This window comes from Sphaeramia orbicularis, chromosome 9, assembly GCF_902148855.1.
Source record: "Sphaeramia orbicularis chromosome 9, fSphaOr1.1, whole genome shotgun sequence".
NCBI lineage: Eukaryota > Metazoa > Chordata > Actinopteri > Kurtiformes > Apogonidae > Sphaeramia > Sphaeramia orbicularis.
This window is the reverse complement of record NC_043965.1, coordinates 55,765,296-55,791,027: the sequence shown is the minus strand read 5'-3', so window position 1 is coordinate 55,791,027 and position 25,732 is coordinate 55,765,296. Positions and strand designations below refer to the sequence as shown.

At 42.2% G+C, this 25,732-nt stretch overlaps 1 protein-coding gene across 1 annotated transcript in view; it reads left to right on the top strand.

The window, feature by feature from the left end:
• gpat2 (glycerol-3-phosphate acyltransferase 2, mitochondrial) overlaps positions 1 to 25,732 on the top strand; it is a 130,159-nt gene that overhangs the window by 68,108 nt on the left and 36,319 nt on the right. Inside the window, exons 12-16 of the mRNA XM_030143266.1 lie at positions 2,283 to 2,407; positions 2,524 to 2,594; positions 6,450 to 6,610; positions 8,028 to 8,131; positions 24,616 to 24,800. Of these exons, the coding sequence (XP_029999126.1) occupies positions 2,283 to 2,407; positions 2,524 to 2,594; positions 6,450 to 6,610; positions 8,028 to 8,131; positions 24,616 to 24,800 (646 nt within the window). The remainder of the gene's footprint in view (positions 1 to 2,282; positions 2,408 to 2,523; positions 2,595 to 6,449; positions 6,611 to 8,027; positions 8,132 to 24,615; positions 24,801 to 25,732) is intronic.

Here is a 25,732-nt window from a genome sequence, read left to right as displayed (position 1 = left end):
ATTTTCTTTATTTTCATGACTATTTTCATTGTAGATCCTCACTGAAGGCATCAAAACTATGAATGAACACATGTGGAATTATGTAGTTAACAAAAAAGTGTGAAATAACTGAAAACATCTCTTATATTCTAGTTTCTTCAAAGTATCCACCCTTAGCTCTGATGACTGTTTTGCACACCCTTGCCATTCTCTTGATGAGCTTCCAGAGGTAGTCACCTGAAATGGTTTCCTAACAGTCTTGAAGAAGTTCCCACAGATGCTTAGCACTTGTTGGCCCTTTTGCCTTCACTCTGCGGTCCAGCTCACCCCAAACCATCTCGATTGGGTTCAGGTCCGGTGACTGTGGAGGCCAGGTCCTCTGGCGCAGCACTCCATCACTCTCCTTCTTGGTCAGATATCCCTCACACAGCCTGGAGGTGTGTTTGGGGTCATTGTCCTGTTGAAACATAAATGATGGTCCAACTAAACGCAAACCGGATGGAATGGCATGTCACTTCAGGATGCTGTGGTAGCCATGCTGATTCAGGTTGCCTTTAATCTTGAATAAATCCCCAACAGCGTCACCAGCAAAGCACCCCCACACCATCACACCTCCCCCTCCATGCTTCACGGTGGGAACCAGGCATGTAGCATCCATCCGTTCACCTTTTCTGCGTCGCACAAAGACACGGCGGTTGGATCCAAAGATCTCAAATTTGGACTCATCAGACCAAAGCACAGATTTCCACTGGTCTAATGTCCATTCCTTGGGTTTCTTGGCCCAAATAAATCTCTTGTGTTTGTTGCCTCTCCTGAGCAGTGGTTTCCTAGCAGCTATTTGACCATGAAGGCCTGATTCACGCAGTCTCCTCTTAACAGTTGTTGTAGAGATGTGTCTGCTGCTAGAGCTCTGTGTGGTATTCATCTGGTCTCTAATCTGAGCTGCTGTTAATTTGCGATTTCTGAGGCTGGTGACTCAGATGAACTTATCTTCAGCATCAGAGGTGACTCTTGGTCTTCCTTTCCTGGGGCGGTCCTCATGTGAGCCAGTTTCGTTGGAGCGCTTGATGGTTTTTGCGACTGCACTTGGGGACACATTCAAAGTTTTTGAAATTTTCGGACTGACTGACCTTCATTTCTTAAAGTAATGATGGCCACTCGTTTGTCTTTACTTAGCTGATTGGTTCTCGCCATAATATGCATTCTAACTGTTGTCCAATAGGGCTGTCAGCTGTGCATCAACCTGACTTCTGCACAACACAACTGATGGTCCCAACCCCATCAATAAGGCAAGAAATTCCACTAAGTAACCCTGACAAGGCACAGCTATGAAGTGGAAACCATTTCAGGTGACTACCTCTGGAAGCTCATCAAGAGAATGCCAAGGGTGTGCAAGGCAGTCATCAGAGCTAAGGGTGGATACTTTGAAGAAACTAGAATATAAGAGATGTTTTCAGTTATTTCACACTTTTTTGTTAAGTACATAATTCCACATGTGTTCATTCATAGTTTTGATGCCTTCAGTGAGAATCTACAATGAAAATAGTCATGAAAATAAAGAAAATGCGAAGAATGAGAAGGTGTGTCCAAACTTTTGGCCTGTACTGTATATATATATATATATATATATATATATATATATATGTATATATATATATATATATATGTATATATATATGTATATATATATATATATATATATATATATATATATATATATATATATATATATATATATATATATGTATATGATATATATATATATATATATATATATATATATATATATATATATATGTATATATATATATATATATGTATATAATACTGTGCAATAGAGATATGTGCAAATTTGTGATATTCTGTATGACAAAGTAAAAAAATTTAAAATATAAAAGTAGTATTAAAAAAAGTGCAAATATATCAGTGTAAACTTCTCATGCCTATAAACAGGCATGAGGTACATTTTCAAGAGTAGTTGAACCTGTGGCAGATGACGTCAGAAACAGATAAAACGCCGCTCTTTTTTTTACATACGAACTCGTACAACCCCACTGCAGAAAATTCAAACACTTTGAATGCTATTGAAAATTACAGTAGAGCTGTTCTGTTTTTCGAGCATGAGCAAATACTACTTAGATTAAAGTTCATGTGATTTGTTATATAACTGGCTTTGAAATGACATCCTAATGCGATTAACTTTCCTCACTGGGTTGTCCTTTAATGAGCATAAATCAGTGAGAGGACCAAACACAAATTTGTCCTGACACCCTTTTCTCCTTGTCTGAACTTTTTCTGTCCAGGAGTGACAGTGTTCGTGGGCGGAGGAGCGTGTCATGGCTCCTGCCTTCTCCTGCATGTGAACCCACAGAGCCAGCTCATCCCCAGGCAGACCTGAGCATCGCCCTCATCCTCCACCTCCTCTACTGTAGGTGCAGGATTATGGAGCCCTGCTGAATCATAAATGACTCTTTATAAGATGTCGTTTTAATGCAAATGGTGCTGCATAATGATTATGTGTACGTGTGTGCTCTTTGTTTGTAGCTGCAACCTCCTTTATGTCAGTGATGTCCACCAGTCTGATGGCAACTCTGCTGCTGCACCGGCACAGAAAGGTGGTGTAGGCACCCTAACCCTAACCCTAACACACGGAGTAAATTTGCTACCAACAAAGAAACTAAACATGTCTTACAAATCAAATACAAAACAAATGCACAACAAACTAATTTATGTAGTGCACCTGTTGTGGGTTGTTGTTAGCATTTCTGTTGTTAAACTAGTGCACAGGTGTCAAATATGTGGCCCGGGGGCCAAATCCAGCCCGCCAAAGGGTCCTGTCTGGCCCGCAGGATGAATTTATGAAATGTAAAAATTACACTGAAGATAATAACAATCAATAGTGTAAAAATCATTTTCATTCAGGTTCCATACATACACATATAAACCAATTAGATCTCATTTGGGTCAGACTAGAAAAATACTGTCATAATAACCTATAAATAATGAAAAGTACAGATTTTATCTTTGTTTTAGTGCAAAAAAAAGTAAAATTACATGAAAGTGTTTACATTAACAAACTAGAAGCACTCAGAGAGCGCAGACCTCCGCCAAGGCTGATCAGTGGCCCCCCCCCGTGGGCCCCCCACCCCCGATCACCACCAAAATTTAATCATTTCTTCCTTATCCCATTTCCAACAAACCCTGAAAATTTCATCAAAATCTGTCCATAACTTTTTGAGTTATGTTGCACACTAACGGACAGACAAACAGACAGACAAACCCTGGCAAAAACATAACCTCCTTGGCGGAGGTAATGATAAACTGATAAACTGATGCAGAATATTGTTAAAACTGCACTTGTTTTTCTTAAGACATTTCAAGTTGTTCACGTTATTCAGATTTTTAAGGAAACTATATAGATATAAACATTATCATAATGTAATTTTACTTTTTCACTGGTATTATTTTACTGGTCCGGCCCACTGGAGATCATATTGGGGTGAATGTGGAACTGAACTAAAACGAGTTTGACAGCCCTGGACTAATGATTTCACTCAAGTCTGTTTGTAGTGATCGTTTACAGTCTGAAGGGTTAGGTTAGTCTCCTGTGGGTGTTCGTGCAATGTTTATACAGCAGATTTTAAGTTATGACGGTGGACTTGGTACAGACTCTGTGCAGTAGCAGATGTCTGAACTTAAGCTAAGTCTGATAGAATGTGTACAAGAAGTCACAGTTAATATGTTGATAGATATACTTTATTGATTCCAAACTGGGACATTTTAGTGCAGCTAAACTTATGGATATTGACACTAACAAAACTGCCTGGTGAGTTGATCCATGTTTGGTTTTTATCATAATTTCCATACAGTGTATCGAGGTATAATGTATTTGTCTGCTCATTGTACAGTGGAGTATCGCAGTATGAGTTTAATTTGTTCCATGACCATCTGGAAGGAGAATCTGTCAGGTAGAAGAATTTTTGGCGTTTTCGCTCTCTTAATTAGCACAAAAAATGCAAGAAACGAAGAAAAATCAGTTGAATAAAATGGACATGATTTTACCTCAAGGAGATGAACATGTGAAGTGAGCCTGCCGAGGCTCCGCCTATTGGGAGGAGCTTGCACTGTGGATTTCCACTGATATTTCCAGGCAAAAATTCTCAAGAGCTGCAGCTCATAAAGGGAATTACTGGTTCTACATTGCACTCGTACTGCGAGGTTCAGCTGTACTTGTAGGATTAGCCAAGCTGTGACTGCAGTGCTGGACTGAAGTTGTACATATATAGAACAGATAAAGTAGGATGAGGAGGATGTGACGCTTTACTTCAGTTAGTGCAGGGGTGTCAAACTCATTTTTGTTCAGGGGCCACATTTAGTCCAATATGATCTCCAGTGGGCCGAACCGGTAAAATAACAACAGTGAAAAATGTTAAATTAAATGATGATAATGTTTACATCTACAAAGTTTCCTTAAAAATCTGAGTAATAGGAACAACTTGAAATGTCTTAAGAAAAATAAGTGCAATTTTAAAAAAAATATTCTGCCTCAGTTTATCATTTGCACATGTACATTATAACTTACAGATCACAGTGGATCTACAAACACACAACATTTAATAACAGAATGTTGGTAAAATTGCATTTAGTTCTCTGAAGACATTTCAGGTTGTTCATATTTGTTCAGGTTATTCAAATTTTTAGTAAACGTACAGGGTGGGGAAGCAAAATGTACAATATTTTGAGGCAGGGATTGAAAGACAGTGTATGACCAATTAGTTTATTGAAAGTCATGACAATTTATTTGCCACAAGAAAATGTCCATAATAGAAAATGTTTTTCTTCTATGTGTCCTCCTTTCTCAATAACTGCCTTCACACGCTTCCTGAAACTTGTGCAAGTGTTCCTCAAATATTGGGGTGACAACTTCTCCCATTCTTCTTTAATAGTATCTTCCAGACTTTCTGGTAATAGTTTTGCTCATAGTCATTCTCTTCTTTCCATTATAAACAGTCTTTATGGACACTCCAACTATTTTTGAAATCTCCTTTGGTGTGACGAGTGCATTCAGCAAATCACACACTCTTTGACGTTTGCTTTCCTGATTACTCATATGGGCAAAAGTTTCTGAAAAGGTATGGATAATAGTGTTAGGTATGATTATGACATCAGTATATGTTTGGGTTCAAAACAACTGACGTAGTGCCTGCTGAGAAAAAACAACTAAATGTTCATTGTAAATTTTGCTTCCCCACCCTGTATAGTTTGTTAATGTAAACATTTTTATGTAATTTTACTTTTTTACACCACAACAAAGAGAAAATTTACTGTTGACATTATTTATAGGATATTATGATAATATTTTACTGCTCTGATCCACTTGAGAATTAATTGGTCTGTATGCATCCACATGTGGAACCTGAATTAAAATGATTTTAACACCATTGATTGTTAATATCTTCAGTGTAATTTTTGCATTTCACAAATTCATCCCACGGGCCGGACTGGACCCTTTGGTGGGCTGGATTTGGCCCCCGGGGCCACATGTTTGACACCTGTGAGTTAGAGGCTCTGTAGAAAAAGACTGTCACTATTTGTGGTACAGGTGAGTCACCTCTTGACACAGTGTTGACTGTGACATGCCATACCACACAACCTCCTAGTTAGAGGTAAAAATGTGAAATTTACTGACTTTATATGTCCTGGATCACTTATTTAGGATTTGGGAAAGCCTTCCTCTTAGCAGGTCTCTTGTCAGTGTGTTATGAGCGTCAGCAGACAAGGAGTGTCTGACAATAAGGCACTGGGATCAGCTCCATATTGAAACAAGATTTTTTTATAAACTAATATGTGGCGGGCTGTGTTAATATTGTGGCAGACCCATACAACAAAGTTTTTGTTGACAATGTACTTAAAAGGAGGTGCATTACTTGGCAGAGCAGATTCTAGTTGAACTTAACAAAGGTGCTTTTAAGATGACTCACCTGCGGTCGTGGAGAGTGAATTCCTCAGGATATTTCCAAGAAAAATCACATGACACTGAAAGTATTGTGTCAATATTTCCATGATTTTTTTTTTTTTTACTTAATAGTAATTTTTGTACTCGTAAGGAAACGGTTTAGTTTTTTGTAAGCATAATGTATTAGAAAACATTTGTTTGCACATCAGTGTTTATCTAGCGCCCGTAGAGGCTTTGTAAAAGTTTTGACAGGAAATGATCTCCATATATTTGTGTTTGTGTGCTAGCATCTGCTGAGGAGCTCTTCCTGCTGTTGTACACGCTTTAATCCACCTCGGTGCCACTAAGGATCCATCAATATATCAAGAGGCTCATAAAAAGAATTGGTTTTCTTGTTAGTGTATTAGTGTGACAGTGATTTTCTGAGTCATACCCACCAGAGCCTCATGTCACTGGATGGTATTGGTTAAAGTCTGAATTTGGAACAGAACTTTTCCATCCCTCTCCTCCACAGGGTGTCAGTCTCTCCGTCTTGTGTCGTGATGTGGCCTGGCTCACAGAGGAACTGCTGCTCAGGAAGAAGGATGTGGGCTTTGGGGGCACTTTAGCCCAGGTCGTCCACTACTCCCTCACTCTGCTCACGCCTCACCTCATCATCGCTGCGTCGCCGTCCAGGTTGGTTCTCTCTCAGAATCAGAATCAGCTTTATTGGCTAAGTATGTGAACACATACAAGGAACCTGACTTTGGTTTTTACAATGCTCACGACATACAGTGCTGACATGAACCCAGAAACATGTGGACCTGGACACAATATAGACAAACAGTCCACTAGAGACAGACACAGCAAATGGGTTCAGATTTACAGTGGATTTACAATGTGATATGTACAGAGTGAAAATTGGAGTTTTTATACAGTGAGTGGGTGTGTGGGTCCGGTCTATTAAAAATATATGTATATATTATTTACAGTGGGTTTTACATTGTAGTATATAAAGAAAATGCAAATTGAAGTATTTATACATTGAGTGGTTATGTATAGGAATACAGCCTGTAAAAAAAAAAGAATATATATATATATGTATATATATAAATATATATATATATATATATATATATATATATATATATATATACACACACACACACAGGGTGGGGAAGCAGTTTTTTTACATACTGCAAATTAGACAGTTTTATGAAGAGTGCAAAATTTAAGTTTGTAAGTTGGTGAATTGGAGTTGGGGGGGGGGGGGGGGGGGGGAGGGTTACTGACACTGGATGGGTGTTCATCAGTGACGGCCTGGGGGAAAAAACTGTTCCTGTGTCTGGCTGTTTTGGCATACAGTGTTCTGTTTTGGCGTACAGTGTTCTGTTTTGGCGTACAGTGTTCTGTTTTGGCGTACAGTGTTCTGTTTTGGCATACAGTGTTCTGTTTTGGCGTACAGTGTTCTGTTTTGGCGTACAGTGTTCTGTTTTGGCGTACAGTGTTCTGTTTTGGCGTACAGTGTTCTGTTTTGGCGTACAGTGTTCTGTTTTGGCGTACAGTGTTCTGCTTTGGCGTACAGTGTTCTGCTTTGGCGTACAGTGTTCTGTTTTGGCGTACAGTGTTCTGTTTTGGCGTACAGTGTTCTGTTTTGGCGTACAGTGTTCTGTTTTGGCGTACAGTGTTCTGCTTTGGCGTACAGTGTTCTGTTTTGGCGTACAGTGTTCTGTATCGCCTGCTGGAGGAAAGAAGTTCAAACAGGTTGTGACCAGGGTGTGAGGGGTCTGCAGTGATGTTACCTGCCCGTTTCCTGAGTCTGGATGTGTATAAGTCCTGAATGGTGGGCAGATCAGCACCAATGATCTTCTCTGCAGTCCTGATTGTCCGTTTCAGTCTGTTCTTGTCCTGTTTGGTGGCCGATCCAAACCAGACGGTGATGGACGTGCAGAGAACAGACTGGATTATTGCGGCTCTCCAGCATGAAAGAAAAGGAACACTGATAAACAGTGAACAGCAAAAAACATGTGCTTCATAAAAAAAATCCAATTTCTATTTGGCTGAAAACTGTGCCGCCTTTGACTCTCCTTCCGTCTGGTCCCCTTCCCTTTAGGAAAGACATTTTCATCGTTCCTCGGCCTCGCCTCACCGCCATGTTTCACCTCAGTCTCCAGGCCCAAATTGTCACCCGTGCCTTCATACTGGAATCTGTCGGTGGTGAGTGACTTTACACGTATGTGTTTTCTGGAGGCGACCAAATTTTTTTTTTTTAACATTTAGGTTTAAATATCATCTCGGGACCCCGTGTTCTGCAGGCGCCTCCTCTTTTCGTGGGAGGCTTGGCTGCACCTGCTGCTGTTGGCACTTTAAACATGACATTTAAAGTTGTAGCCTAATATTCTAAGTACCCTTATCTTTGAGCAGTATCTGTAAACTTCTCACGCAGCACCATTTTTCTGCTAAAGAAACAAACAGTAAACAGTTAATTTGCTGAAGTGACTGGGAGTAAGACACACGAGTGCTGCAGCTCCACTTTTATCTTTATTAAGGTATGAAAGGACGATAAAGAACATTCTGTGTCCCTATATTTATAGTCGCCTGTTTGGTCCTGTGCCTTTAACATGCATTATGCTGAGCTATTACCACTGTCATTTCATAATCAATGGAGTTCAGATGTGTGTATCATCTTAATAGCTACATACAATACAGCAGCTCAGTCGTTATTAGACTGTCAGCAGGGTCACATTTTTATGGACCCATATTAGAACAGCAGATCATTATATACACAGAGATACACACTATGTTAGTTTGTAGCTTCATGTTTTATGTGTTATTTCCCTTGTGTTTTTAATTCTATTTCTCCAGCATTAACTGTTTTTTTTTTTTGTGTGTGTGTTTTTTTTTAACTACTGTGGAGTTAATTATCCATAACCAAATGGATGCGTCACTACCTCCTTCTGGGTGAAAACAAGCGCTATAAAAATAGTAGCAGCAAATAACAGCAGCAAATGGGGGAAAAAAAAAAACAGGTAGCGCCATGACAAAGAGCTGCCATGTCACACTTTTCACATTGATCAATAAAAGAAAAACCTAGTTTACGATTTTCTTTACCTTCCCAAAAAGGAAAGGACGGGAGCATTAGAGATTTGTGGGTTCAGGCTGTCCACACATTTCATGGCCAACACTTCATCATAGCTTTCACGGTTTAGTTTATGGTGCTAAAGTCAGCAGCCAGCTAGTGTTAACCTGGTTTGTTGATGAGTGAATTAAAAAAAAGGACTTAACGAATATCATCTAAATTCAAAATGTCTAAATGTCTACAATCTGAATCAATATCATGAATGTAAAACTAGTTGAATCATGGATTACACTAGCTCTTTCCTCTGGTTTGTTCTATGAAGTTGTAAATGGCTGGGATGAATGTGCCCGGTTCCTTTCTTCCTCCATACTTGTGCTTATCCACCATCTCAGTATTATAGTGCATAGAAGTCTTTATTGAGTGACACTTGGCTGAGGTTGTGCTGATTCTTGGGATGTGTAAACGTGATGACAGTGTAAAATAATGACAACTTTCTGAGGTAAAGCACAAAAGTTGGCAGAACTGGAGATTTCTTAATGTGTGTCTCAGAGGTCAGATCGATAAATAGCTCAAAGCTGGGTGTTAAGTTTCATTTTTTTATGAATGCTGCTAGCGCAGGGGTGTCCAAACTTTTTTTAACGAGGGCCAGATCTGATAATGTGGACATTGCCAGGGGCCAGTGGTCCCTTCAGACATTTTTTAAACAGTAAAAATTACATCTAAATGCGCTGTTCTACAACAATTTTATTTTCATTGTCACAATATCATTTTTTTAAATGGCAATGTAACCAAATCTAAGTCACTCAGGTGTGAACTAATTAAAAAAAAAAAAAAAAAAAAAAAACAATTCTGCCTTCCTTTCACATCTGGAGACAGATAACATAGAACAAACTGTATAGAGTATCTTAAACATCCAAGTTGATAAAAATCTTAACCCCACATTCATTTTAAACATGACTTATATGAGTAATCATTACTCATATATTACTCAGTAATGTAAAGTCTGTTAACGTTTAAGATGAAAACATATGACTCTTACTTGTCTTTCACAAAATCATTCAGAAAGTAATATTTTGTGTCACATCTACAGGTACATAACACCAGCAGTTAGAGGCAACTAACCTGGCAACTTGGTATCCTGCCTTGGTGGTGAATTCATTGAACTCCGAGGTTCACATGAAGAGTCACTGTTGTGAGTTTAAAGCAGCTTGAATTTGCTTCACTTTTTCGGAGCGCTCACTCCCTGCTAGCTTGTCGTATGCGTTAGCATGTTTTGTCTGCTCGTGTCTCTTTACATTGAATTCCTTAAACAAGGCAACAGTCTCTTGACAAATTAGGCAAACATAATTGCCTCAATTTTCAGTAAAAAAAACCCTGTAATTCCCATCTCTTCTGGAAGCGGCGGCCCTCACTGTCAACTTTCGTTTTTTTATTTACAGGCACCGTGGTTAGAAATTAGCGAAAAAGGTTCACGGCGAGGTCACAGAGCCAGATAGAGTTAGAGTGGTGCTGCCACCATGAGGTGAAAGGAGAAACTGCACTTTGAACCTTTTATGATTCATGTACTCGGTTGAACAGTCCAAGTGGGCCATAAATAATATAATATAAAACCCAAGCTGTGGGCCGTAGAAAATCTGACCGCGGGCCGTGATTGGCCCCCGGGCCGGACTTTGGACATGCCTGTGCTAGCGGGTAGTTAAAACCCATCGACCTGGAAATGGCTGAGCATAGAGACTCCAACAATCCCAGTCAGAGCAGACAGAAATAGTGCACCATGTACGTATTAGGGAAGGACTGACCTCTTTCATTGTGTGGAAAAAACACTGTGAAAACTGGGACCTTATTTAAATATGAAGTGACTGCATATATTTTGTTGAGTTCTTTTTATACAGAATGAAAGACACCTCCTTTTTTATAGAAAATAGTGTGACTTTGCAGAAGTCAGAGTCATGAATTTCTAGGGAAAGGACAGAAGTGGAGATAAAGGACCCACAAACTGTGATACTGAATTTTAACCCAACTTCTTTTCATTTTCTGTTGTACATGTCAAGCATTTCAGCTCAGTCTGAACTCATGACCTGCTCTGCTGTCTTGTGTTCGGTCTATACAAAAAACCCCACAGAAGTTCCAATTGTGTATAAATTGTACTTGTATGTTTATAAAAAAGTACTGAACAAAATGTGTGGGTTTGCCCAGTGAAGCACACCATTAAGATCTGACTAATGGTGGTCTTCTAATGACACAGACCCTTATTTGGACTCACCACCAGTTTTGTGTTCTGCTTGAGCCAAACATGTGATGCTGCTTTTGTAGACAGACTGGGGTGAATCCATAGCTCCTTTTTTTAGCCTTGTTGGCGGAGGTAAAAAAAAACCAAACAAAACAAAACATAAATGATGTGGCAGTTTGAAGTACAGGATGCTGCGTCCCCCATGGAAAACAGTCTTTGTTCCTGCATGATTCATTCTATTCCTGTTTGACTTGTTTCGGTTGTTCAGGAGGAGAGGCTGGTGGGCAGTGGGCTGTGGACCGCACTAAACCATTGTGCGTAAAAGCATTCAAAGCCTGTGCTGTCTGGTGGTAAAACTGAAAACCCAAATGAATGCAGATAGAGCGAGGTGTGAGTTCCCTCTGTAATGGAGGAAACCTTTTGGTTTTATATTAAACTGTGGACCTCACATAAGATGATGTTGAAGGTGTTCATATTCTTATCTTAAGGCTGCAGTCAGACAGTATGTACAGTGTTCACATGGTCTGAGTGGGTTTCATGTTCAGTCGTAGTGCTTATGTTTACAGCTTTTATTGTCCGAGGAAATAACAGAGGTTGGGTGGTGGCTTTCAGATGGACTGCTGTTGTAAAGCACTAATGCACATATTTAGCAAAACAGGTTTTTCTCTACATTTGGGCCCCTCATCCACATGTTAACAGTATTTTAGGTCACAAAAATGAAGATTTTGAAAACCTTCATACTGGCGTCACACCCCACACTCACCTGTATTAAAACTATACCGTACGATGTGGCATTTTTACACTTTTCTTTTGTCATCTTCAAATGCTCCTAATAAGTGTGTTTCAAACAAAAATGTAAAGATATCCACCAGGTATTGAAACTCAAAAATGTTTAATTCTCATCCATTGCTCATATATTGCTCAGTCATTTTATTTAGTCCGAATTAAATAATTGGCCGAGCCTGGCTGAGCCTCCTGTCAATCATCCATTATCGCCGTCCCCGCATCTAGGGATGGGTCGTTAAATTCTTAACGATTCTGATTCTATTATTGATTTTGCTTATCGATTGTCATTGGGTGAGGGAATAAAAGAGTACAAACGGGTGTGTTTGCATTAACTGTCTTTAATATTTCCATCTGCACAGAAAATACAATACGTACAAATAATAATAGCTAACAGATAATGCCAGGCCTGGTCTGGGGGGGGGGGGGGTGTACAGTGACAGTGAAACTCCAGACTCTTTACTAATTCCTCTGTTGCTGCATTTCCACTACGTGGAACCAGTTCGACTCTGCTCGTCTCCTGTTGTTGTGCACCTCATTTCCTTTCCTCTACCTTCAGAAAGTTGTATTTGAGGGGGTACGACGTTTGTTACCCGCACCAGAACCAGAACTGGGCCCAGATGACGGCCTGGTGTTCACTCTGCCGCTAGATTCACAAGCACCGCTGAGTAGAGAATCAAATATGTGACATTCCTGTAAATGAATCACATGTGGACAAATGTTTGAGGATACTGGAGGGATTCCACCTTTAGAAGAAATGGAAGCTTTGACAGAGTTCAACTGGACCTGGTGTGGTCTGTTTAGACCTGGTGTGGTCTGTTTGGACCTGGTGTGGTCTGTTTAGACCTGGTGTGGTCTGTTTAGACCTGGTGTGGTCTGTTTAGACCTGGTGTGGTCTGTGTGGACCTGGTGTGGTCTGTTTAGACCTGGTGTGGTCTGTTTAGACCTGGTGTGGTCTGTGTGGACCTGGTGTGGTCTGTTTAGACCTGGTGTGGTCTGTTTGGACCTGGTGTGGTCTGTGTGGACCTGGTGTGGTCTGTTTAGACCTGGTGTGGTCTGTGTGGACCTGGTGTGGTCTGTTTAGACCTGGTGTGGTCTGTTTAGACCTGGTGTGGTCTGTTTAGACCTGGTGTGGTCTGTGTGGACCTGGTGTGGTCTGTTTAGACCTGGTGTGGTCTGTTTGGACCTGGTGTGGTCTGTTTAGACCTGGTGTGGTCTGTTTGGACCTGGTGTGGTCTGTTTAGACCTGGTGTGGTCTGTTTGGACCTGGTGTGGTCTGTTTAGACCTGGTGTGGTCTGTTTGGACCTGGTGTGGTCTGTTTGGCCCTGGTGTGGTCTGTTTAGACCTGTGGTCTGTTTAGACCTGGTGTCGTCTGTTTAGACCTGGTGTCGTCTGTTTGGACCGTTTCTGCCTCAACACTATGTTGTCTACATTCTGACCAAAACAATGCAGCGTACGCGTGACGTCATCGCGCATGTGCAACGAAGGCGGAATCGATAAGCAGCAAACAGTTCCAAGGAGTCGAGCTACTGGGAACCGGTTCTCAAAAAGAACTGGTTCTCAACTCCCATGCCTACCCGCATCCAATATGTGCGCTTCTGATTCTGACGCTTCACCTGCACTGCTTCTCCTGTCACTGACCACAGTCTACTGACCAGAGTCTACTGACCAGAGTCTACTGTCACTGACCACAGTCTACTGACCACTGACTACAGACTACTGACCACAGTCTACTGACCAGAGTCTACTGTCACTGACCACAGTCTACTGTCACTGACTACAGACTACTGACCACAGTCTACTGACCAGAGTCTACTGTCACTGACCACAGTCTACTGTCACTGACCACAGTCTACTGTCCACTGACCACAGTCTACTGACCACTGACCACAGACTACTGACCACAGTCTACTGACCAGAGTCTACTGTCACTGACCACAGTCTACTGTCACTGACCAGTCTACTGTCCACTGACCACAGTCTACTGTCACTGACCACAGTCTACTGTCCACTGACCACAGACTACTGACCACAGTCTACTGACAACAGTCTACTGTCACTGACCACAGTCTACTGTCCACTGACCACAGACTACTGACCACAGTCTACTGACAACAGTCTACTGTCACTGACCACAGTCTACTTTCCACTGACCACAGACTACTGACCACAGTCTACTGACCAGAGTCTACTGTCACTGACCACAGTCTACTGTCCACTGACCACAGACTACTGACCACAGTCTACTGACCAGAGTCTACTGTCACTGACCACAGTATACTGACCACTGACCACAGTCTACTGTCACTGACCACAGTCTACTGTCCACTGACCATAGACTACTGACCACAGTCTACTGTCACTGACCACAGTCTACTGTCACTGACCACAGTCTACTGACCACTGACCAGTCTACTTTCCACTGACCACAGACTACTGACCACAGTCTACTGACCAGAGTCTACTGTCACTGACCACAGTCTACTGTCCACTGACCACAGACTACTGACCAGTCTACTGACCAGAGTCTACTGTCACTGACCACAGTATACTGACCACTGACCACAGTCTACTGTCACTGACCACAGTCTACTGTCCACTGACCATAGACTACTGACCACAGTCTACTGTCACTGACCACAGTCTACTGACCACTGACCAATCTACTGACCACTGACCAGTCTACTGTCCACTGACCACAGTGTACTGTCCACTGACCACAGTCTACTGACCACAGTGTACTGTCCACTGACCACAGTCTACTGACCACAGTGTACTGACCACTGACCACAGTCTGCTGTCACTGACCACAGTCTACTGTCCACTGACCACAGACTACTGACCACAGTCTACTGTCACTGACCACAGTCTACTGTCACTGACCACACTCTCCTGACCACTGACCACAGCCTACCGTCACTGACCACAGTCTACTGACCACTGATCATTCTACTGTCCACTGACCACAGTGTACTGTCCACTGACCACAGTCTACTGACCACAGTGTACTGACCACTGTCCACAGTCTACTGTCACTGACCACAGTCTACTGACCACTGACCACAACCTACTGTCACTGACCACAGTCTACTGACCACTGACCACAGTCTACTGACCACTGACCACAGTCTACTGTCACTGACCACAGTCTACTGTCCACTGACCACAGTCTACTGACCACAGTGTACTGACCACTGACCAGTCTGCTGTCACTGACCACAGTCTACTGTCCACTGACCACAGACTACTGACCACAGTCTACTGTCACTGACCACAGTCTACTGTCACTGACCACACTCTCCTGACCACTGACCACAGCCTACTGTCACTGACCACAGTCTACTGACCAGTCTACTGTCCACTGACCACAGTGTACTGTCCACTGACCACAGTCTACTGACCACAGTGTACTGACCACTGTCCACAGTCTACTGTCACTGACCACAGTCTACTGACCACTGACCACAACCTACTGTCACTGACCACAGTCTACTGACCACTGACCACAGTCTACTGACCACTGACCACAGTCTACTGTCACTGACCACAGTCTACTGTCCACTGACCATAGACTACTGACCACAGTCTACTGACCACTGACCACAGTCTACTGTCACTGACCACAGTCTACTGACCACTGACCACAACCTACTGTCACTGACCACAGTCTACTGACCACTGACCACTGACCACAGTCTACTGACCACTGACCACACTCTACTGTCACTGACCACAGTCTACTGACCACTGACCACAGTCTACTATCACTGATCACAGTCTATTGTTGCTGACCACAGTCTACTGTCACTGCCCACAGTCTACTGACCACTGACCACAGTCTACTGTCGCTGACCACAGTCTACTGTCCACTGACCACAGTCTGCTGACCACAGTCTACTGACCACAGTCTACTGACCACTGGCCACTGTCTAATGACCACTGACCACAGTCTACTGACCACAGTCTACTGTCACTGCCCACAGTCTACTGTCACTGACCACAGTCTGCTGACCACAGTCTACTGTCACTGACCACAGTCTACTGACCACTGGCCACTGTCTAATGACCACTAACCACAGTCTACTGACCACTGACCACAGCCTACTGTCTAGGATGTGAATGGATTGAACTCAAATGCACATGGAGGAAAAAACAGATTTCTGAACAGAAACAACAACTGAGGGAACAAACAGGAGTCTGATGAATGAAGGATGGAGATAAAAGTCCAGTGGTCTGGTGGACTGGACTGAACAGACAGGTCAAAGGTCAGCTTTTATGACCACAGGACTCCTACAGGTTCATGGACTTGGTGTCACACACTGTAGGATGATGTAGGAGGAGAAATGTCTGGATATGAAACCTCAGATGTCCACGGAAAAGTCACAGAGGACGCACGTTCACAGTGGACACGCCCATCAGCTGAGTGATCCTGACCCAGCACTGCACTGACCACACCCTGAAATACAGACCACACCCTGAAATACAGACCACACCCTGAAATACAGACCACACCTTTAAACACAGACCACACCCTGAAATACAGACCACACCCTTAAATAGAGACCACACCCTGAAATACAGACCACACCCTTAGATATAGACCGCACCCTTAAATAAAGGCCACACCCTGAAATACAGACTACACCCTTAAATACAGACCAGACCCTTAAATAAAGACCACACCCTGAAATACAGACCACACCCTTAAATACAGACCAGACCCTTAAATAAAGACCACACCCTTAAATACAGACCACACCTTGAAATACAGACCACACCCTTAGATATAGACCGCACCCTTAAATAAAGGCCACACCCTTAAATACAGACTACACCCTTAAATAGAGGCTCTACTGATAGAACAGGAGCTGTGGCAGGTGGATGATGTATCTGATTACTGAGGGAGGGGTCCGCAGACACACTGAAGCGGACCGGAGCTCCGCCTCCACTTCCGCTTCCACCGCTCGCATCAGGTGAGAGGAGGAGGAGCATCAGAGCTCAGGCAGGGGGAAGTGGGCGGGGCTTTGGAGGGAGGAGGGTGGTTCATGTTCAAACTTTTACTAAGTGTTGTGAGAAATGCTACATCTGTAGGTAGAGCTTTAATGCTTTGTGTAAAGAAGCTTCACCTGAAACATCAAATCCAGGTGTATAAATCAGTGTATGACCTGCAGTAGATCAAGGTCAGCACCGATACCTTTGGGAGATGGAATGGACTGGTGTTACGGACAAATAGAACACATTTCCACAACCCCAGCTAACACCTTAGGGAACTTCAGTTTATCACTACACTTGTTGCTGCTTCACCTTCATGACCGATTAAAGCCTGTGAGTCTGCTACATAGAATAGAATAGAATAGAATAGAATAGAATAGAATAGAATAGAATAGGAGGTTTATTGTCATTGCATAGTGAATACAACGAAATTGCACATGCCCCCCTCATAAAAAACACAAATAACATTCAAACTACACTCTTCCCATTCATGAATACATTCAACAAACACACCAAACACATCAGTATTAAAATAGTTCTATATAAAGTGCATCTGTATAAAAAAAAAGTGCATCTGTATAAAAGTGCAACTATATAAATTAAAATAGTTCTATAAAAGTGCATCTGTATAAAAGTCCCCTGGCTTGGATTTTAATGTGCTGGTGACTATGGTGTATGTTGGTGGTTTAGAGAGTGGATGGCTTTTGGAAATAAACTGTTACTGAGTCTGGTGGTCTGTGATGTGAGTGACCTGTATCGTTTCCCTGAAGGCAGAAGAGTGAAAAGGTGATGACCGGGGTGGGAAGTGTCTGTGCTGATGTTCCTGGCTCTTGTGTAGTAACAGGAGTTAGCGATGTCCTGAAGTGGGGGAGGAGGGCAGCCAGTGATTTTTTCTACAGATCTTACTATCCTCTGTTGTGCTGTTTTGTCTGCGACAGAGCAGCCTGCATACCATGCACTGATACAGTATGTTCACATGCTTTCAACAGCAGAGCGGTAAAAGGTCACCAGCAGCCTCTTGCAGAAGTACATCTAGTGTTATCCACGGTGTCTACAGTTTAACACAAACTCAGACTCAACTACTGCAATAGCCTTCTCTACAGTCTACCCTCAAAACTCCTCAGTAAACTCCAGCTCATTCAAAATTCTGCCGCCTTGTCTCCTCACCCACACCCGATCACGTGCACACATCACCCCTGTCCTCCAACACCTCCACTGGCTCCCTGTGAAACATAGAATAACATTCAAAATCCTCCTCCTCACCCACAAAGCCCTCCCTCACCAGCCCCCCCACCACTACCACCACCTCATTGACCTCCTTCAGCCCCATGCCCAGTTTTCTCCTCCTTCTGAAAGTCTGCATCATCAGCCCAGTCTACTGGAGGAACTGTTCAGAACGTTTGTGGCAGATCCAAAGGTTCAGACAAACGCATGGTGCTGGTGGAGACAAAAGCCCTGATCTGCTTCCCTTCACAATCTGATGGATGAAGGACATCCCAACGCTTTAGTGGGACCCAAAGGCAAGGCGAGGCAAGTTTATTTGTATAGCACATTTCAGCAACAAGGCAATTCAAGGTGCTTCACACAGGACATTGAAATAAAAGAAACAAAAAGAAACACATTTAAAACATTGTAAAAGAAACGTGTAAAAGGTGATTAAAAACAGCAAGTAAGAAAACAACACATAAAATCAAAAAAAAATAGAATAAAATAAAGAAAGAACCTGCATTTAACATCATGTAGTCAACCATCAGCTGCTTCTGCTCTGGTGTCACGCTGGAGTCACAGAATGGACCACAACCAGTTCTACACTCCAGTACCACAGATGTGGGCGGAGTTACTTCATCCATATATTTACTCCAGTACCACAGATGTGGGCGGAGTTACTTCATCCATATATTTACTCCAGTTCCACAGATGTGGGCGGTCTTACTTCATCCATATATTTACTCCAGTTCCACAGATGTGGGCGGTCTTACTTCATCCATATATTTACTCCAGTACCACAGATGTGGGCGGAGTTACTTCATCCATATATTTACTCCAGTTCCACAGATGTGGGCGGTCTTACTTCATCCATATATTTACTCCAGTTCCACAGATGTGGGCGGTCTTACTTCATCCATATATTTACTCCAGTACCACAGATGTGGGCGGAGTTACTTCATCCATATATTTACTCCAGTTCCACAGATGTGGGCGGTCTTACTTCATCCATATATTTACTCCAGTACCACAGATGTGGGCGGAGTTACTTCATCCATATATTTACTCCAGTTCCACAGATGTGGGCGGAGTTACTTCATCCATATATTTACTCCAGTTCCACAGATGTGGGCGGTCTTACTTCATCCATATATTTACTCCAGTTCCACAGATGTGGGCGGAGTTACTTCATCCATATATTTACTCCAGTTCCACAGATGTGGGCGGAGTTACTTCATCCATATATTTACTCCAGTACCACAGATGTGGGCGGAGTTACTTCATCCATATATTTACTCCAGTTCCACAGATGTGGGCGGTCTTACTTCATCCATATATTTACTCCAGTTCCACAGATGTGGGCGGTCTTACTTCATCCATATATTTACTCCAGTTCCACAGATGTGGTCCAAAGCTGTTCAGGCTGCTTTAGGACAACTGAATGTTCGTCCTGTGACAGCTTTTGAAGGAATGCAGAATCATTTTCAGGGGCTTTCGCTGGTGATGGGGCTTCAAACCATGCTCTGATGTACAGACTTTGTGCAACCTCTAAAACATCTCCTTTTTCTTCCAAACTTTTTCCTAAATCATCTTTTGAATGCATAAACCTAATGCAGGGTTCTAATGGAGGTGATCTGAAACTGTATTTTTTACCAGGATTGTTGGACCACCCTAATATTGCCGCATATAATACATTTCTATATGTACAGTACATTTACTCAACAGAAGCCTCAACTCTATTTTTAAAGCATCTGTCTTTACATTATGTTGATACTCCCATCCCCCACTTTGTTGAAGCTCCGACAGTCTCTGGCAACAATAGCACATTTGGAGGAAAAAGCTCCATAAAAGGAGCCAAGAACTTCACAAACTCTGAATGCATACGCTCCACTTGCAGGACTGTACACTGACTTTTTTAGGTGGTAGCGCTGGTGCTAGCAAGTGAAAAATTTTAGTAGCACAAAGAAAAATGTAGTAGCACACACAGTTGGACAGTTAAGGCGTTTATTGGCTAAATGAATTTGATACTGATCAGAAATTCTAACAATGTTGAACAACAATTCAGCTGGTTCTTTAACCTGTATTTTTCCTCCACCTGAAGACAACAGGATGAATTTAAACATTTTTAAATATGAAAAATTAACAGTACTATATTTTCAGTGTGCATCAGTGAACAGTCTGTGCTGGTCTGAGTTAGATATGGAAACTATTCACAATAATTCACAATAGATTTTACTCAACAAAAATGTATGAAGTTCAGTTTGACTAAACAATATGCTTCACTGTGCCTGAAAACTTTGGGGCTTATACTGTTCCAAGGCTTGAGAGAGAGGGAGAGAGAGAGAGAGAGAGAGAGACGCACATCGTTCGCAAATTCAATCGGACAGATGCCGCCATGTAAGACTAACAAAACATGGTGTTTTTGGTCTGATCGTATACACGCCAGGGGAAATCTTTTAACCACTGAGGGTTGAATCGATACATCTTTGTATCAGAGGAGACAGCCTGGTCCGATGAACAAGCGATGCATGAAGAAGATTCAGCGTCAGACTCCGTTAATGCTGTAGTACTATTGTCCTCCAAACGGCGTCTTTTATCCTCGTTGTTGTGACAAACTGAGGTAGAAACTACAGAAAAATACCTCTTCATTTTGCTTGAGGCTTCTTGTTCTTAGTTGTAATGTAAAAAATGATACAAATGTTGTGGTTTCCCGGCACACATCAGCGAGGGCGGGAAGATTTACCCGGAAATGTAGTTCTTTTGTATTCAGATTCAGAAGGACAGTACTCACTTAGAACTACAACTCCCATGAGGCATTGTGTCAACAACTGACGAATAGGACAAGAGACAGTAACACAGCCTAGTTTTCCCCACTATTATAAACATGATACCAGCTCAACTCCATCACACTTTTGCTAGTGGATGCATATTTGTCTTTGCACAGAATGATTTTTAGTAGCAAATGTGCCGGAAATTGTCACCCAGTACAATTGTTGTTGAACTTCCTGTTTGTCTAAGGTTTGCAACAAGGTTATTATCGTTAAAGAAAACTAATGAAATGACAAAAACTAGAATTGTAAAAACATTTCCATTAACTGAAATAAATAAAAACTATAATTAAAAGAAAAAACAATAACTAACTGAAACTGTATTGTGTGTTTACAAAACTAACTAAAACGTATAAAAATTATGGCTCAAAGTCCCTTCGTTTTCGTCTTTGTCAATGTCAGATTGATACGAAATGGATTTCTTTGTCTCTCTCAGTTTTCTGTGCTGTCTCCATACGACACTTTTTGGTCCGTCACTTGTGTTCACTTGTGGTTTCCAGTCGTCTTCTGGTCCCCACTCTACCTGGAAACATGGAGACTAAAGTTGGGAGAAAGCAGCAGAGTCCTGTCTGGGATTTATTTGAATACGACAGCGAGAAAGATAAAAGATATGAAAAAACGAAAACTAAACTAAAACTAAGCATTTAGAAAAAAACAAAAACTAATAAAAACCAGCAAACCTGCTCTGAAAACAAATTAAAACAAACTGAATCGGGACAAAAAAAGTCAAAACAAAATAAAACTAAACTATAATAAAAAATCCAAAACTATTAGAACCTTGGTTTGCACTGCAGTCTAACTGCTCTGACTGACAGTAGTCAACATGACAAGTAATAATAATAATAGATTTAATTTATATAGCGTTGTTCTATTTTGCATACTCAGAGTGCTTTACATTGGATCCATTATTCCTTCCACATGGACACTGGTGGTGTCCACTCCATCTGTACCCACAGCTGGGACAGACTGATGGAAACGTCAATGCCAATCCACGCCAACCACCACCAACATTCATACACATTCGTACACCAGTGTGAGTAGCAGCACTGGAAGTGTCTTGCTCAAGGACACAACGGCACATGACTGGGATGGAGGGGGTTTCAAACTGCCAACCCTCTGGTTACACTGGTCTACAAGTCCAATGCTTCCAGAATGAATGTAGTGAAATTTAACCAGGTGTGAGTCGCTGATCCAGACAAATCCAGTCCTAAATGCTGGTTGGTTGACGTTTCCCAGATCCAGTCTGGGGTCAAAATCCCCTTTACAGGTTCTATCAGTGGATCATTTATAAATCTACTGGATAAATGTACATAAACCAACATATATGTGGAATAATGTTTTATCATATACCTTGATAACATCAGAAAACCAGTACCTCGGTCATTTGTTTTACAATTAATCTTATTAAAATATGTAACATTTAGCAGATTTAACCCTTTCATGCATGAATTATGAGAACCTTAGTCAATATTTTTTTCTTAAGTTTTTTTTTCCTCTTTAGGCATTAAAAAAAACAATGTAATTGACTTTTTTTTATAAACCTATTTTTCGTGGAGTTACAAAAATGTCCACTCAGCTGGACACCATGTGTTTAATTCTTGAAGCAAAGAAACATTTATTTAAAACTCATCATCAGAAAGTGATAAACTGTGTGAAAACTGTTAAATAAAAACATTTTTAATGCAGCTAATCTGATGTTTTCTGACATTTTATCATACTCTAATACTACAGTAGTTATTACTCACTTCATGGAGACAATATGCAAAAAAAGCCCATTTTGTTTCAGAAAACTGTTAATTACAGTCTAATAACAATTAGCAACTGATTTACACTAAAACATGTTAGTGCAGCAACATTACAATAATTGTATGAATTGCAGTGTGTGGGATGATGCGTGTTCTCCACTGTGTTGGCTGATATGGAACTGAAACAACCAAACCCATGAATAAACAATAGAACAGCTGGAGAAGAACTCTCCACTGGAGTGACCACTGGAGTGACCACTGTGCATGAAAGGGTTAATCCCTGAAGCAGATAATTTGTAAAAAATTGTAGGCCAGTGTTATTGGATGACCTGCTGTATGTCCTAGTACATGAGGAGGGGTTCTATTTAGACTGCTTAATTCCTTTGTGTTTGATCTATTTCCAGTTTGACTGTCAGGAACTCAGCCTGCCTCTGCCCAGCCCCACAGCTGGACTGGGTTAAACAACCATTTCTCACTATATTGTTTTACTAATCAGACGGTTCACTTTGCGGTGTCTTTGCTGTTAGATGAAAGACCCCAGTACAGCAGCTGACTGCTTAACCCTAATGGATTCAGACACAGCAGTTTTTAACAGCGCGTTGGGATGTCAGCAGCTCCTCTTGTCACAACTCAAATCGAAGGCCCATTAAAGAGCGACCTGCCCCACAAATCAGGATGAACTCCATTTAGCAGGAAGCTGCTTTTGGCAAACGCCTGTATCATATTAACTCTTTCACAAGCTATTTGGATGGAAAATGGTTCACAGAATAATGTGGGTTCCTCATGTTTTTGATGATTTCACCGTTGTCTTTTTCCTGGAAAACAGAGGGACTATAAATGAGCAGGTTTCTCTGTTGCTGTAATGAAACATCAGCTGAACATCAACCACATGAAAGTATTTATTGACAAAGTATACAATGACATTAATCACACTGAAACTCCCCTAGTTGGTAAAGACATTATGTCAAGATGTTCTGGTGGGAAAGGGGGGACTGTCTGTAAAGCCCTCATTCTGCTTGGAAATACAGTTTGTATTTGTGAGAAAGTGTAAGAAACTGCTCAGTGCCACTTTTTTTGGTATTTGTGTGTAGCATATAGGAACAACTGGGTTTGTATGAGCTCCACTGATTTTAAAGAGCTAGGACAAAAATGTTATTAAAATCACTTCAGTCCTACTATAATGCCCGTTCTGTGTCCGTCCCGTGTTGATGTGGCAGCACAGGAGGGCGTTTGTACGGGTTTTCCTCAGCCCTCACAAACCTAATCGCCGCCAAATGAAAACAAACATGACCTGACTATCTACTAGGCACAATTTTATGTCCGTATTCAAATGTTGTGAGGCATGCTGGGAGATTTTAGCCTCTCATGCTATCGTACAATGGCACCACTGGTACAATGCTGCAAGTAAGTGTCAAATTACTGTTTGATGTTGAAAGGCTCGTTTTTGAATATGACAGAATATGACGATTCAAACCAAATGAAAATAAATAAGTAAAATAAAACACTGAGACTTAAAGTGCTTTAGTTCACAGGCTAAAACAAACCCAAAAGACAAAAGGATGTAATGTAATTATTGCAGATGAGCATTTTATTGCTCTGCCCTTCGCTTCACACAGAAAGGTGGAGGATTGTGAAGGAATCTTTGTTCAGAAATACAACAAATGTGGATGTCACAGCTTCACCCCAGCACATGAAAGTATAAGTGAAAAGCACAAATAAAAGACACACTTGTGTACGTGGCGCCAGTTCCCAGAACCACCTTCAGCCAAAGCCTGTGACCTGCTCCACCGCAGGTTAGGAGTGAAATCATCGTATGTTTGTGTTCTGTCGTCATCAGCGTGTGCGGTGTCAGCCATGTTGAGCCAGATCGCCAACAGCGGTGTCAGCGGCAGGGTGAGGAGTGACGGCGTGGAAGGAGACGGGGTCAAAGGTGACCTGGAGTTTGATGTGGCGCTGTGCCGGTCGGAGCTGACGGAGCACGCTCTGCGGCTGCTCCACCTCCTGCCTCCAGGCTTCACTCCGGTACGTTTACATTCAGATCACACACAACACACACACACACACACACACACAACACACAACACACACACACACACACACATACATACACAACACACACACACACACACATACATACATACACAACACACAACACACACACACACACACACAACACACAACACACAACACACACACACACACATACATACACAACACACAACACACACACACACACACAACACACAACACACACACACACAACACACACCCGTCCACTGTGTCCCATTCAATGGAGGTTTAATGGAGCTGAGCAAACCATTCATCCTGCTCTGCTGCCTTTATCTCTGCCAAAAAGGGTTTTGGAGTGTGTGTGTGTGTGTGTGTGTGTGTGTGTGTGTGTGTTGTGTATGTTCGTGTTCCATCAGTCTGACTTGAATGGCTCCAAATCTGAGCCAGAAATACTCTTTCTTTCTGTGTTTGCCTCCCTTTCATTTCAGAGGCTACCTTTCCTTTTCTTGTGTCATCTGCTTGCAGCTCTGTTTCTCCCCCCTCGTCCTCACCCCACAGCTCTGTTTCTCACCCCTCGTCCTCACCCCACAGCTCTGTTTCTCCCCCCTCGTCCTCACCCCACAGCTCTGTTTCTCCCCCCTCGTCCTCACCCCACAGCTCTGTTTCTCCCCCCTCGTCCTCCCCCCACAGCTCTGTTTCTCCCCCCTCGTCCTCACCCCACAGCTCTGTTTCTCACCCCTCGTCCTCACCCCACAGCTCTGTTTCTCCCCCCTCGTCCTCACCCCACAGCTCTGTTTCTCCCCCCTCGTCCTCACCCCACAGCTCTGTTTCTCCCCCCTCGTCCTCACCCCACAGCTCTGTTTCTCCCCCCTCGTCCTCACCCCACAGCTCTGTTTCTCACCCCTCGTCCTCACCCCACAGCTCTGTTTCTCCCCCCTCGTCCT